We start from the raw sequence: 14,770 nt of genomic DNA, 5'->3' as shown, positions 1-14,770 counted from the left end.
TAGTCAATGTTTTTATTGCCATTCAACGCGTTATCGCACTGTCAAGTATAATCGTAGTGAATAAGATATCGTGCAACACTCCATGAGGCGCATACGCTCACGGGTGTGCCAGTTGCGAATGTTACAATGACCAATGGATCAGGGTTAACAAATTATTGCAAAATAGGTTTTTGAATGTCATTTTTTTATTAATATTAGAATATGTCATGTCAGGTTTACCATGTATGACATTTAACTGTCCTCAGTTTTCTATTGATGATAGACAGACGTTGGATCTGTATTACAAAATAACACTCAAACTCGATTTGATCTCAGTCATAGATTCTGTCCTGCCTATTTAAATTCAAATTCAAACAATCAAAAGCCTCTACTTGAAAATGAATCTGCATCTAAACTTTAATCTGTAATATAACCTACGAGTAAACCACTTCGTTGATGAGCTCATTTTAAACATCCTTATTACGTAATGTCGTTAATATTATAGCAGATCTGCTACTAATTTGAGTACATGACAAGTTTCGTGGCACCATCCGACTGTACCTCTACATGTATAATTTATATAGCCTTTATATAGCTTAAGCCATTGTGTGCACACCCACACGTCGTCGCCGGCCATTCCTTCGCAATTATCCATCAATACCTCACCTCGTGCATTGTTTGCCTGCCAAAAATTACGTGATCACAGGAAACAATTATTATTGTCACGCTAAATGTCTACAAACCGACGACCGGTAATAGCCTTGTCCAATACATAATAACAAATGCGAATTGCATAACACAAAATCCAGAAATAAATCGTTAACTCAAGCTTAAGCAGTAGAGTTCGCTCGTTGATGCAAAAAGGTGTGAGAATTGTGATAAACAATAGTTGTAACTTCGAGCCTACGACAATAACAATATATATTTGCATGGATTTTAGAATGACCCAACTTTAATTGCTGCAATAACCGATCATTAAGTTATCAGAGTGATGTATCATTGCGGCACTTTTATCGCAGTTTTAGGTACAGACAACAGCACGTTAAGCTTCACATTGTGACACTTACGTAGTTGCAATATGAGCGAATTTTGTAACCAGAATGTCTGATCTGCTGTCGCCTGTACCTTGCTTTCGTTGCGGTTGCTGTGATGTTCTAGAAGCGGCTAAACTGGTTTGATTGTGACTTATAATAGCATTTTATTAAAAGGTCTCTTCAGAACCAAACAAAAGCATCACGTTTTACTAGTAGAATGCAATGCATCATGGACCATCTGCGGCGGTTATAGACCTCGTATATAACCGTTATACCTTCTACAGCATATTTTTGATAAAAATAATGTTTCTTTAGAGTTGAGTAAGAGACATGTAGAGAAAATGCATATAAAAATAAACGAAAAAAAAAACATGTGTATAAACAGGGGTACTTATAGTTTATAAATAATGTTCAAGTTATAAAAGAAAAAAGTCATAAAACAATGCGACAATGACCTAAATGTAGTATAAACAATCATTGCAAGCAGCTCCGTCGTTCAGAATTTCCTGTTCTGTGACCGATGTGAAGGTACCGGCAGATATTACAAGCTCATACAAAGATAATTAAGTTCCGTTGCAAAACGTAGTCAAAATTGTAATTAATGGTTTAATTTAAAACAAGATTTAAAAAAATTAACTTCTTTTGACGTACTAATTAACAAAACTGAAATTGGTAATATTTTTGCATTTGAATAAAAATAATAACTAATGTTATTTTAAACTGTAAGCGAATTTCCTTAATTTACCTGTTTCCTGTATTCTTGCTGGAACTATCAAAAGCTATCCTACTGATTATTTACTATATTAGATTACTGAACATCATCATTATGTTAAAGTTAAGCATCTAGATAATAATCTAAAAGCTCTATAAACTTTTTTCCATTTCACCCTCATCAAGATTTTTTTCAACAAAGCTCTTTGCCTAATGTCAAATCTATCTCTACCAAAATTCATTAAATTTATGTAGGTGTCAGAACTAAGGGCATATATATGGGGATCTCATCTAGCTGTGATACCGGGCACACATGACTGCCTTCGAGTGACCTTAGCGGTGCACAGAATGTCAGGGCGGGTTGCTCGACAAGTGAATGACTCAAAACTACGGTAATTGGCAATTTTTATATTATTTTACATTGCAATTGCGTGATGTGATATAACGGCGTACATGATGACTTAATTTGTTTATAGGTGTTATAAAATATGTTGACTGAAGTTTTATAGTGTTCTCAGGTTTATGATCTTGATTGAAGGATCAGAAGATGTTCTGATAATTAATCGTACAATCAACCGAATAAGTATTCTTATTAATAGATAGGTAGGCACACTTTATTTTGTAGGTCATTCCTATTAAAGATGGTTAATTAATAAATAAATAACTTTCTAGAACTCTATCTTGAGGACACACGCAAAATCGAAACAGTAGTTGTTGCAGATAGTTGCCAAGCGCGTCTCTACAAAACCAATGATTGGGGGAAATGAACCAACAATTACAAACATGAATCAAATGATGACTAACTGCAAAAATGTTTAATGTTCCATTATTTGTTGCAAAACACGTGTGACCCATTTATTTGTTGCCAGAGACATATTGTGTTCGTTGCCAATAAACTTCAGATTTCCTAATCACTTGGATGCACGCAAATGCGGCAAATTATGCGCGCCGGCGCAGCATTGTCGACACGATGCGCCTTAATAGTACCTATTTTACAATATAAATATTAATTTCTACTTACAAACTGTAATCATAATCAATCATCGATAACTTGACGCTAATCAATGCAGATTGCAGTCTGTGTTTTTTTAAGTTTGTAAATACAATGTCACTACAAATAACTCTAATTTGAAGATTTACGACTGTGTTAAATAGCTTGTGTATAGTTTTTACTGCTAATGCTTAACGTTATATAATTTCCCGTTTAATTCAACCCATCGCTGTTAATTATTTAAATATGGTTCTAGTTTCCCAACTTAAATTCGAAGTAGGTCGTCGTAACATAATCGTCAATATTTGAATAAGAAGTCAGAAACTCTTCAAAAGGTTGTAATGTTGCTTAAAGCCCTCATTTTACGCTCGAATCAGTAAACAAAGTAATTAGCGAATATCAATTCATTCAAACATGGGCACAGCATCTTCGCGTTGTAAGTTGTGTCCAAACTTAGACTAAGCGCAAGCGCATGACCTCGCGCATAATGCACGATTGTTGGCACAATTAAGAGTTAATCTATAAAGACAAAGACCCGGCAAGGTTACCGTGAGCACCATAGACACGCCCTGCTGATTCGTGCCCGACCAAAGCTGACTAAACAATGGTTTCTACTAATGATAGAGCTTAAACATGGACTGAGATAGTGAATCGGCCATTTATTTTAACTCTATTATCTATTTTTAAACCAGTTAAAAACGGAAGCTACAAATCTGTAGCTACTTTATGTTGTTGGAGGAATTGGCGTGGATCTCACATATCTTCAGTTAAAAAGGAAGGATCGGAAAATACGGTCCAGGATTAAATACATCAATTCGTGTTCAGTCAATATTCTACATTAAGGTACTATTACTTATTCTGTGATTAAGTTCTTTACAGCTTATTGCTGAAATTATTATTATTAGAAGTTACTTAAATAAATCCCAATTTAAGTTCATGTAATAAATGCTGTCCATAAATGTTTCCTCTGAGTCATGCCTAGTGCATCTAAATGAACAACCTTGACTTATCTTGTTAGACACCTTGATCACGAATAACCATTGCTCGTAGCTCATCACTACTGTAAAGGACTGTAATGGTAAAGCAACCAAATTGAGAACCTCCTCTTTTTGTTGAAGTCGGTTAATTAATAGAGTCCATTCGGGGTAAAAATTGGGTGGCATTTGTTTCGCTAGTATTGAAGTAGGTGCGTGTATCATTTAGAATAATGCATGGTAGAGTCGCACGTCAAGTCACTGGCAACTCATGAAGTATACTTATTTAATTATTTTACTATTCATTAAATAAACAATAAATAAAAATATAATCTGCTGTCTGTACTTACAAATCCTCGTCCTATAATGTCATAAGATAATGTGCGTAATCAAATGAGCGTCATCCTAGTAAATGCAGGTTTTCTCATACGATTTTCGATGTTACTTTAAAGTAATTCATTAGTGATACTCCCCAATTTAAAAATAAAGGAAGAGCAGCATCATCATAGACAATCACTCTAATCTCATTGATTAGCCTGAGATCCGTAAACATGTCTATAAACTTTATGCGGTACAAATGTCGAGGCCAACTAAGTTTTATAAGTATTTTTAATTTATCTATATCTTTTCTATTCAATGGTCTATCCGTGAGAACTATGTTCGGTAAAATCTATGTAAGTAAATAGGTAGGTACTACATGATTAGCTTAGACACATTGAGCTACTTACAGTATAATCTTCCTATTACCGATGGTTAATTAATCACAATAATTATATTCGTTGATGTTGATACTAGGGAAATTAAAAATAATATAAATAAATAAAATACTGAAACGATGCTGAAAACTACACGTATTGAAACTCAAGCATAACATTGAAATTATTGGTTGAATTGCAAAATTTAGATTAAAATAGATCAATCAGCTAGAATCTGTTTGACATTTTGTATGTGATTTCTAACATTGTTTCAGGAAAATGCACTTGTTTTTATTTAAGTACCCGTTTAATAATGGTAAATTCAGGATTGTAGGATAACTTACGAAATCATAGTACACCACCATATAAAATGTAATGTAACACAGACCATACTTCTAACTTTTCGATACAATGTTGACCATCTTAAAGGTTACATTAGTACTACGTACTTAATTACAACTTTTAAATCAAAATCTATCTCACCCTACATAGATTTTGATTTAAAAGTTGTAATTAAGTTGTTGAGTATGATTATTGGAATTAATTTTAATAATCAAAAATTAATTAATTCTTTACCTAAGTAAGTATCGACTCTAACTTAATCGTTTTGTAAATGTCATTCGCAATGCATATAAAATAAAATATTAATTAGTTGTCACAACAACTATTAAGTGGAGTTTAATTTATTAAAGGAGATTCTGCCGTTGATGTTGAAGTGAGCCACATCGCGCGAAATTTATTTTTCTTTTTTCACTTTTATAAATAACTTTTCTTTCCTTTTTCTAAGTGTTGTGATATTTGTGGGTGCTGGGTAAGTGTTTAACACTATTTGTTTTGTGATTGTCTATTTCCTTTGTCCCTAAATCCTATCTCTTCTGAGGGCATCAATTATGGATGTACCCCCAAAACCTCCGGATCCTCCGGACGATGCTACTATGATTTCTCAGCCGGTTTTCTCTGACGAGAGCCAACGAAATGTTGAGAAAAGAAAACGTACGCTTCCGTTGGAGCCGACTGGCAAGGAAACCTTAGATAAACGCACTCGGGACTCAGAGGAATCGTCGACCTCCATTCAATCTATATATACCCACCCCAGTTTCACTGAGGCACGTATGTACACAGCAAACGACAGCGGACCATTTATTGTTCATTGCTCTCGTACTGAACCTGACCCTGCCGCGGGTACCACTATCCGCCCTATTAAGTTTGGCCAATTTCTGCACCGAAACTACATTAAAGGCATCGCCAAAGATGGCGTTAGAAATGTTGGCAGAAATAAAATTGCAGTCGAATTCACCTCTGGAGAAGATGCCAACAATTTTGTTAATTCCCAGGTACTGACAGACAACAAATACAATGCCATGATTCCCACATACCATATTACTCGAATGGGTCTAGTCCGTGGTGTCCCGGTAGATTGGACCCTCGATGAGTTTATTAACTCTCTTGAAATCCCAGAGGGATTCGGATTTGTTTTAAAAGCCAGGCGTCTTAACAGAAAGGTGTCTAACAATGGGAATATTATTTGGACTCCTACACAAACTGTGGTCCTCACATTTTCTGGGCAAAAACTTCCAAATAGGATTTACTCGTTCCACACCTCTCTGGTGGTGGAAGTATACCAGCTTCCAACTATACAGTGCCATAATTGCTGTAGGTTCGGACACATAAAAAATCAATGCCGCTCTAAACCCCGTTGTTTCCGTTGCGCTCAAAGCCACTCTGGTGACGCTTGTAATGTCCCTGATGAGAGATCTTCTTGTCTACTTTGCACGGGGGCCCATCTGGCTACAGACAAAAACTGCCCAGAACACATCAGACAGAAAAGAATAAAGCAACTTATGTCTCAAGAAGGTCTTTCATATTTAGATGCTTCAGACTTAACTCCTAAAACAAGAAAACCATATAACGATGTTGCAAAAGAAGTTCGTAATTCATTTTTTGCTTCCTTCCCATCACCACAATCTCCCCCAAGATCAATCCCCTCCCAACAAACACCGAGTGTATCTAGAAGGATAAATCCACCTACTCCCCGCAGCAGATCCTCTCTGTCCAAAGGATATGATAGGCAGGCCCACCAGGCCTTAGTTGCTGATGTCCCTTCTCAGGTGCCTAATGGTTGCGCACTACAAGGTTGTTCCCACTCAGATATATCTGAGAATGACCAATTAATAGAAAATTGCCTGTCAATGCTCACGGTAATTCTCTCAAAATTTAGTGACTCACTACCGAACAACGTTGCCTCAAAACTTAATATACTATTCAACAAACTACCTAAATCTCTTCGATCCTCAGACGATAAAGATGACGACGGACACTTCTCAGTTTCTTCAATGGAACAGTAAAAGTGTCCGTCCGAAAAAATCTGATCTAATTTATTTATTTAACCAGCATTCAGTGGCAGTCGCTGCCATCTCTGAGACATGGCTGAGACCAGGTTCCCTATTCAGGGTTCCAGGATATGCCTGCCTTAGAGATGACAGAGATGATAGCTACGGAGGTTGTTGTCTTCTTATCAAGAAAAGCTATTCATACTCTCTTCTCTCCATCCCTTCCCACAGTCCAGCTTTTAACGCTGTGGCTGCTCGTGTTATGAATATTTCTATTATGTCCATTTATATTCCTCACCCTACCCCTTCTCTTATCCCAGAATTATTGACTATTTTTTCCTCACTTCCTCCACCTATCCTTTTGTTAGGAGATTTTAATGCCCATCATATCGCCTGGGGTGCTCACAGCTGTGATTCCTTCTCTGTCCAACTAATGGATATATTTGAGGATCTCAATTTATGTGTCCTGAACGATGGATCCCCGACAAGACGAGTATATCCTAGTCAAGATCCTAGATCAGCTGTTGACCTCTCAGTATGCTCCTCTTCCCTTGCATCTCTCTGTTCATGGTGGGTTCTTCCAGAGGCTTATGGTAGTGATCACTTCCCCATTATTATAAAAAAGCCCCAATCAGTATTACCTACTCCAGCTCCCCCTCCATTACTTAAATACAAATTACATAATGTAGACTGGTCCAATTATGCATCAGAGGTAGACAGACTCCTATCAAACCATATTAGCTCCCCTTCCACCGATGTAAACGAGAAGTGCTCCATATTTGTAGAGTCATTGTTATCTGCTGCGGATTCACAATTCCCTCGTAAAAAGTTCAATCGTAAAAAGATCGCTCCCCCTCCATGGTGGGACTCGGAATGCTCGGAGATGATTAAACTTCGTAAATCGACAGAAAAAGATTATAATGCCTCTATGACCATGGAGAACTTCTTAAAATATAAACAAGTGGAGGCTCGTACTAAGCGTCTCTTATCAAAAAAAAAGAAATGTGGGTGGATTAAATTTTGCGAATCCCTCACTCCTAGGTCCCCTTCCGCAGCAGTTTGGAAAAATATCCGCCGCTTTCGTGGGTCATTTATAGAATCTCCTTCTTCAAACGACCCATCTGTTTGGCTAAATGACTTTGCAGATGGGCTGACTCCCCCGTTTGTCCCTGCTGAAAATTGTATACCTACCCCTTATCCTAACCTCCAGAGTTCGGATAAATTTGATCAACCCTTTTCTTTACCTGAACTAAGATGTGCTCTTTCGGGACTTCGAGATTCCTCTCCAGGAGAGGACGGAATCCCCTATTCATTTTTAACTCATCTTGGCCCAATTGGGGAGAAATTTTATTTAGATATAGCTAATTCTATTTTTATGTCTGGTATAATTCCGGAGTCCTGGAGAACCCAAATAGTTATTCCCATTCTAAAACCTGGAAAAGATGCCTCCGTGTCATCTTCATATAGACCAATTGCCCTATCCTCTACTTTATGCAAAGTTCTTGAACATTTATTGAAAAACCGCCTAGAATGGATAGTGGAAAATAGAGATATTCTCGCGAATAGTCAGTTCGGCTTCCGTAAATCTAGAGGTACCATGGACAGCCTGAGCATTTTAACGTCAGACATTCGTATCACCTTTTCGAAAGGGGAGTTCTTAGTTGGCGTCTTTTTGGACATAGCTTCTGCATATGACAATGTTCAACTTCCGGTGCTCAGACAGAAGATGCTTCGCGTGAGTCTCCCTGTGAGGTTAGTCCATTGTGCAACCAACTTGCTTATGGGCAGATTGCTCAAAATCCGTTCAAATGGCCAACTTTTACCCCCACGATATGTCTGGAAAGGTCTGCCTCAAGGTTCAGTTCTAAGCCCTATTTTATATAGTATTTATACCTACGATCTTGAGGAAAGTGTTTCATGTTTTTCTAATATCCTTCAATATGCTGATGACATTTGCCTTTATGCTTCTGGGAAATCAATTGAAGATATTTCATCGCGTTTAAATTCAGCTCTGTATTATTTAAGTATATGGTTGGACGACCATGGTCTAGCTCTATCAATTCCCAAAAGTAACGTTGTACTATTTTCAAGGAAAAAATATCCCCCCTCTGTCGAAATTTCATGCAATAATCAGCTCATTCCTGTCGACGAAAAAGTTAAATTCCTTGGAGTTCTTCTTGACTCTAAAATGTCTGGCATACCTCATTTTAATCAAGTCATCCTAAAGTGCGAGAAGGGTATTAACATTCTTAAATCCCTTTCTGGAGTCTGGTGGGGATCCCATCCTTATTGTCAAAAACTATTATACAATGCAGTAGTTCGTAGCCATCTTGACTATGGGTCTTTTCTATTAGAACCCTGCAGTAAAGAAGCATTGTCGAAATTAGATAAAATTCAAGCTAAAGGTCTAAGAATTATCTTGGGAGCTATGCGGTCCTCTCCTAAAAATGCACTACAAGTTGAGAGTGTAGACCCTCCTCTAGATCTTAGACGTCAATATTTGTCTGATAGATTCACATTTAAAGTTAGCCAATTTGCCCGTCATCCTCTGATACCCCGACTCCAAGATCTATCTGATTTAATTTCTCTTCCCTCTTGCAAATACTGGTCCCATAAAGAGCCCCCTAGATTAATAACTAGTCTTAGAAAACTTTCTTCACTGTCCCACCCCGTAGTTACGTTTCATCAAAATCCTATATTCCAAACTGATTATGATGCTCTGATCTTTCCACCCCATGTTCTCTTAGATTTAGGGATCTCAAAAGGTGACCTTGCGGCTGATTCCAAACTTACTGAATGCTTAGCTAGAGATTGGCAACACTGGCTACCTATCTACACGGATGCCTCTAAGTCTTCAGAGGATGGAATTGTTGGTAGTGCGGTATGGATTCCTAAATTTAAAGTTCTTTTAAGCTTTAAGTCTCCAAAAGAATCTTCTGTTTACACAGGTGAATCGCTGGCTATTCTAGAGGCTCTTTCTTATGTTTTCTCCCATAAATTAAATAAGTCCATCATTCTTTCAGACTCAAAGAGTTGCCTACAGGCCTTATCTAGTAATATCTTCAGAAGTAAGCTAATCTCACCTACCCTGCTGGCTATTAAAAACATTCTCTTTCGTTGTCACAGGGAAGACATTCAGGTTGCACTAGGGTGGATTCCAGGTCATAGTGGTATCCGCGGCAATGAACAGGTTGACCTATGGGCGGGAGAAGCTGCACATGCAGGGTCTCCTCTTAATACGATTTATGCTTGTGACACTTTACCCTTAGCACTCAGAGACCTTGTTGACCAATGGCAGATCCGTTTCAACGAATCGTCTAAAACACATCGTCGACACTATGCCAACATCCAACCAATAATTCCCAGAAAACCGTGGTTTTTTAAACAGAAAGGGATAGATAAACGCATAGTGTCAACGATATGCCGTCTTCGCATTGGTCACGCATGCACTCCAGTTTTCCTCCATAAAATTAATGTGAGAAATAGCCCATTATGTGATTGTGGAGAAGACGAAGGTTCCCCTGAGCATATTTTCTTTAATTGTAAAAATTATTCTGTTTCTTTATATGATATCCTTCCCCTTAAAACTCCTCGTCCTTTCAACTTCCAATATATATTAACTCAACACTTTTGTATTAAATATCTAAGTAAATACTGTGCTGTCTTTGACATCAAACTATAATTATTCTAACTCCTCTTTCCCTATTAACATAATTGTTGTGTCGTTTGACTGTGATGTTTGTTGTTGTTTTAGGTGGTGGTTTTAAGGTTTAAAAAAAAAAAAAAAAAAAAAAAAAAAGAAAGGGAAAAAACTGCTGCATTACCTATCTAAAATATTACTGAAGCGGACTAAAATAAGTGTCTCCTTAAACACTTGACATTGGCAGAATCACCGCGGCAATAAATCCGCGGGATAGTCCAAAAAAAAAAAAAAAAAAAAATTTATTAAAGTTAATTAATATTTTATGTAGTTATTTTATTATAGCCATGTTTGACTGAAAATAAAAATTAAAAGGTCAGCCTCCACTGCAAATAAGTAAGTAAGTAAGTACCTAAATTGATTTTTATCGTAATTACAAAATAATTGCTACGCCCTTTTGACACGGGCTATTACGTTACATAAACACTGCAAAGACACCCCGAACATTCTAATGAATGAACACGAGGGAATTTAAGTTGGATTCCCACCTTAGACAATTCGATTTTTTCAAGTTATTTAAAAATAAAATATAGAACTTGTTATGTAATTAAATAGATAATTATGGACATGTATCACAGCTTATTTGATTGTAAACCTCATTAGTACTCGAATATTACGTAAGTAATCGATAAAATATCACTTTGATAGGTTAAGTACATACAACCATAATAATTGCAAATAAGATCCTAAGATGCTGGTTAAGTGCCGGTATAGTTCCTTTACACGTCCTTACTTTCTATTCCTAATTAACGCTTAGAATAATCTACTGAAAATTATTTTTATAATAACTCGAGGCATGAATGATTAGCTTATAAGATACAATAACACAATGACACAAGTGTGAATATATTACGAGTAGGTACATGTAGGTATATTCTCTTTAGGTTTAGAAAACTGAGAGTTTTTCTCCCTCACAGTCATAGGCATGAAAAATCGCTCGCGCGCACTGAAAACCAACTCCTTGCCAAAGGTACGGCTTCTTTCATTACGGTTCGTTCCAGGTGATTTTGAGCCATTAGTTCTTAGAGACCATAAAACCCCCTAAAACAGTATCTATTATTCTAATGTTAAACATGTTCCCCAGATTAACAACGCTCAGAGCCAAGTTGGCTCAGCCAACTCACCTGGAATAGCCATTCCAAGCTCCAGGTATTCCTTGACTGAAGGACTGAGGAAAGCGTGAGGGGCGGGCGCTGCATCAGCCTCCGGTTCTGGCGCATCCAGTGCCTGCGCAGGCTCTCTCGCTACATTAGACGCGTCAGCGCGTAAGCGCTTCACGCGGCTGCCTTCTTCTGAAGAACCTGAGAATGAATTACTTAAATTAAGATGTGGTTAAAGGGATTGAATTAATAAATGGCTAGGCAACATAGTTACTGTAAGTATGGTATTAAAATATTTACAGCCTTTATCAGTGTTGAACAGTTAGTTGACTACATTAGATCGTGTGTAAGCTTCACGCGACTGCCTTCTGAAGTGCCTGCAGAAATTATTATTTAAAACATATGTGCTTGAAACTTCGAACTCCTCTTCTGATTTTCATTGCGGGTCCAATGACAGTTTAACTTTCTCCCGGGATAAACTTGACCATCGTTGGGTTTTTATTGGCGGTTAAGCTGTAGATGCTGGCTATACAGGAGTTGCAGCGGTGAGAAAGATAGGTGGGAATAGTCCCTATGTGGTTGAAAGGAACAACCTCATAAAGGTAACTAAAGATTGAAAGAAACAACCTATGCTGGATGCAAGCCGCTACTGACCGGTCAATATGAAAATCATTGGAGGAAGCTTGATCAACAGTGATGATGATGATGATGATAGGAAAGGAACGGACTAAATTAATAATGGCCAGTCAACACACTACACTTGTTATGGTATTGTAACAACTAAACGTTATCAGTGTTGGTCGAGAAGTAAGTAGAGCGCAAGAAGTGGACGATCTAAACTCCAACTAGCGAAGCACCTAAATTCCGCAAACTATCTTTTTTAAAATCACAAAACTGCGTTTAGGTGGAAACCCTTTATGAATGTGAGGATTGGAATTTACCCTGATCAGATTTGATTTAACTGGTGTTAAGGGTCAGACAACGAACTTTATCTAGATTTATGAATTTCTTAGAACACCCAGACGCGAGTTCAAATTATAAATAGGTACGTGTATTGGCCTCAAGCACTTTGAAGATTAATTAGCCGATGACCAGCTAGATAACGTGTATTGCGTTGGGAAGGCCTGTGTCCAGCAGTGGACTAAAGAGGCTAGTGCTCTTAAATATTTACTTGCCTATTATAGCAGGTTAGGCCGGCTGTGTGGTGAATATTCGCTAATTAAGAGTGTTTTAGTCTTTTTACTTGGCATCATACAATGTGAATGTTTACAATATTATTATGTGGGAATTACATGAAACCTTCAAAGTTCTCGGCATTTACATTATGCTTCGCTCAATGTGGAAATATACGCAAAGCGGTGTAGATTAATGCCTGTACTGTACTGAAAAATAAATATGTAGGTATATGTGGATGCATCATCCTAATAATTATGTTCATTTCTCCTCTAAAGTTGACTGGAGGAGAGTGTCAAATGACAATTTACTGTATTTTATGTGTGCAAGTATTAGGTACTTAAATAAATTGTACCTACACCTTCCAACCATAAGCATTATAACTATAACCATATTGTAATGTACAATTATTAATAGTGTCTATAAAGTTTTAATCTTACCAGTAGTCGCCAACAGCAACAGCAGCACGACGGGCATCACGCCCTGCGCCGCGGGTCTATTCATCTTAGACAGTTGCGTTACGTTCAAATTCAATCACCATAACACATATCCCGCACGATCGTGTCACAATCGGTAAGGCTCAAGCCGGCATTGAAGTCGACTGAAGGTCTCAGAAAAGGATTGACGAATTTCGTAACTGTGGCTTATGGCTTTATATACGTCGCGGTGTTGGTTTATATGTTGCGCAAACGATACTCGCGTGCGCTTTCGGAGGCAGTCAAACGCGCAGTGCTGGCGCGCGCTTTACCTCAAGCCTCTTAACTAACTGTTGGACTGCACTAACTGACCTCTATCTCTTCGCAGCACTTGCGGTTTGGTGTCTTTAAACTAATAAGCTGCATTTGAGATACGGGTTACAAACTAATACGTATACTCTAACAGATTCCAAAATTGGATAGCTATGATATTTTTTTCCACTACGAGAAAGATATGACAAACTTTATTCTACGTAAGCTATACTAACCGTTTTGCTCATCAGGGAGGCCGAAACGTGTTAGGATATGTATCCTCTGCCTAAACCAAATCCTCCATTGTCCTCTGGAACATTAGGGCGTCCTTCTGCAGTATTTTCTAAAACTCTGAAAGCATTCGGTTTCATGCAAGCCTTCAAAAATCCATATACAGGGTGGAATTTTGTAATGCCACGTCATATATTATAACTGTAGATAGAAATTTTTCTCAAAGAAAACATTCCTTTATTTTTGAAAATAATGAAAAATTCATTCAACGATTTCCGAAAATTCTACACCCGGGATTCGAACCGAATAAGTATTAAAATCTGTTAAAATTACAACCTGTAGGTACTTTTATTGCATCGATAGTTTAAGGTCAATTATTATAACAAACTTGATAATAAAATTAAAAGAAAACATTAAATCTTTACATTACATAAAATTGTAAACTCGAAATCCAAGAAAATAGAGCCTATTTCGAATAACTAATCAGTTGCTTTACCATGTTTTCAAATACCTACTTAAAATAATTTTAATGCGTTATAACTTAACTGTATAAAAATAAAATGTAAAATGTATGTACCATACATAGTGTACCTACATGTAGTAACGCAACTTTACATGACATTAAAGGAATTCGTAATTACCTACCACCAATTGAATTTCACTAATTACGACTCGCGTCGTGACCAAGTAACAAAACTTTATCAATCAGCAAGAACTTTTGACGTAAAAATACGAAAGTGACAAAAGGGTCAGCTAGTAAGTAGTTTTATTAACTACCTAATAACATGATGAATGTGCTGTAAAAAAACCAAAATAAACTTGTTTGTTACTGAATGACCATCAAACTAATAAAACTGTTTTCCAAGCTAACTTTCGGCGTTGCCGCCAATTTTGTCAAAGAAAAATGGGGATGCTTTGTTTACGAAGCTTGTTGGAAATATAAAAATCAAAGCGAAAATGTATTAAATGGGCCAATGTCGGCTGTTACCTAGGTTGTAATGATTTTATAATTATAATATTATTCATCAGGATAAACTATTGTAATTGTATATTTTTTAAATTTAAGAGCAATTTCAAAATTATTACAACCAACTCTCAACAAGTGGTCGACAAACCTCTAAAAT

The 14,770-nt window shown here is 37.0% G+C and overlaps 1 protein-coding gene across 1 annotated transcript in view; it reads right to left on the bottom strand.

Moving 5' to 3' along the window:
• LOC135076531 (uncharacterized) overlaps positions 1 to 13,467 on the bottom strand; it is a 28,371-nt gene extending 14,904 nt beyond the window's left edge. The window contains exons 1-2 of the mRNA XM_063970981.1: positions 13,128 to 13,467; positions 11,539 to 11,715 (exon numbers count right to left, since the gene is read on the bottom strand). Of these exons, the coding sequence (XP_063827051.1) occupies positions 11,539 to 11,715; positions 13,128 to 13,191 (241 nt within the window). The 5' untranslated portion in view covers positions 13,192 to 13,467. The remainder of the gene's footprint in view (positions 1 to 11,538; positions 11,716 to 13,127) is intronic.
• Between the last annotated feature and the right edge of the window lie 1,303 nt (positions 13,468 to 14,770).

The sequence above is a fragment of the Ostrinia nubilalis genome, chromosome 12 (assembly GCF_963855985.1).
Source record: "Ostrinia nubilalis chromosome 12, ilOstNubi1.1, whole genome shotgun sequence".
Classification (NCBI taxonomy): domain Eukaryota; kingdom Metazoa; phylum Arthropoda; class Insecta; order Lepidoptera; family Crambidae; genus Ostrinia; species Ostrinia nubilalis.
The sequence above is the reverse complement of the archived record's forward strand: the minus strand, read 5'-3'. Positions and strand labels throughout refer to the sequence as shown.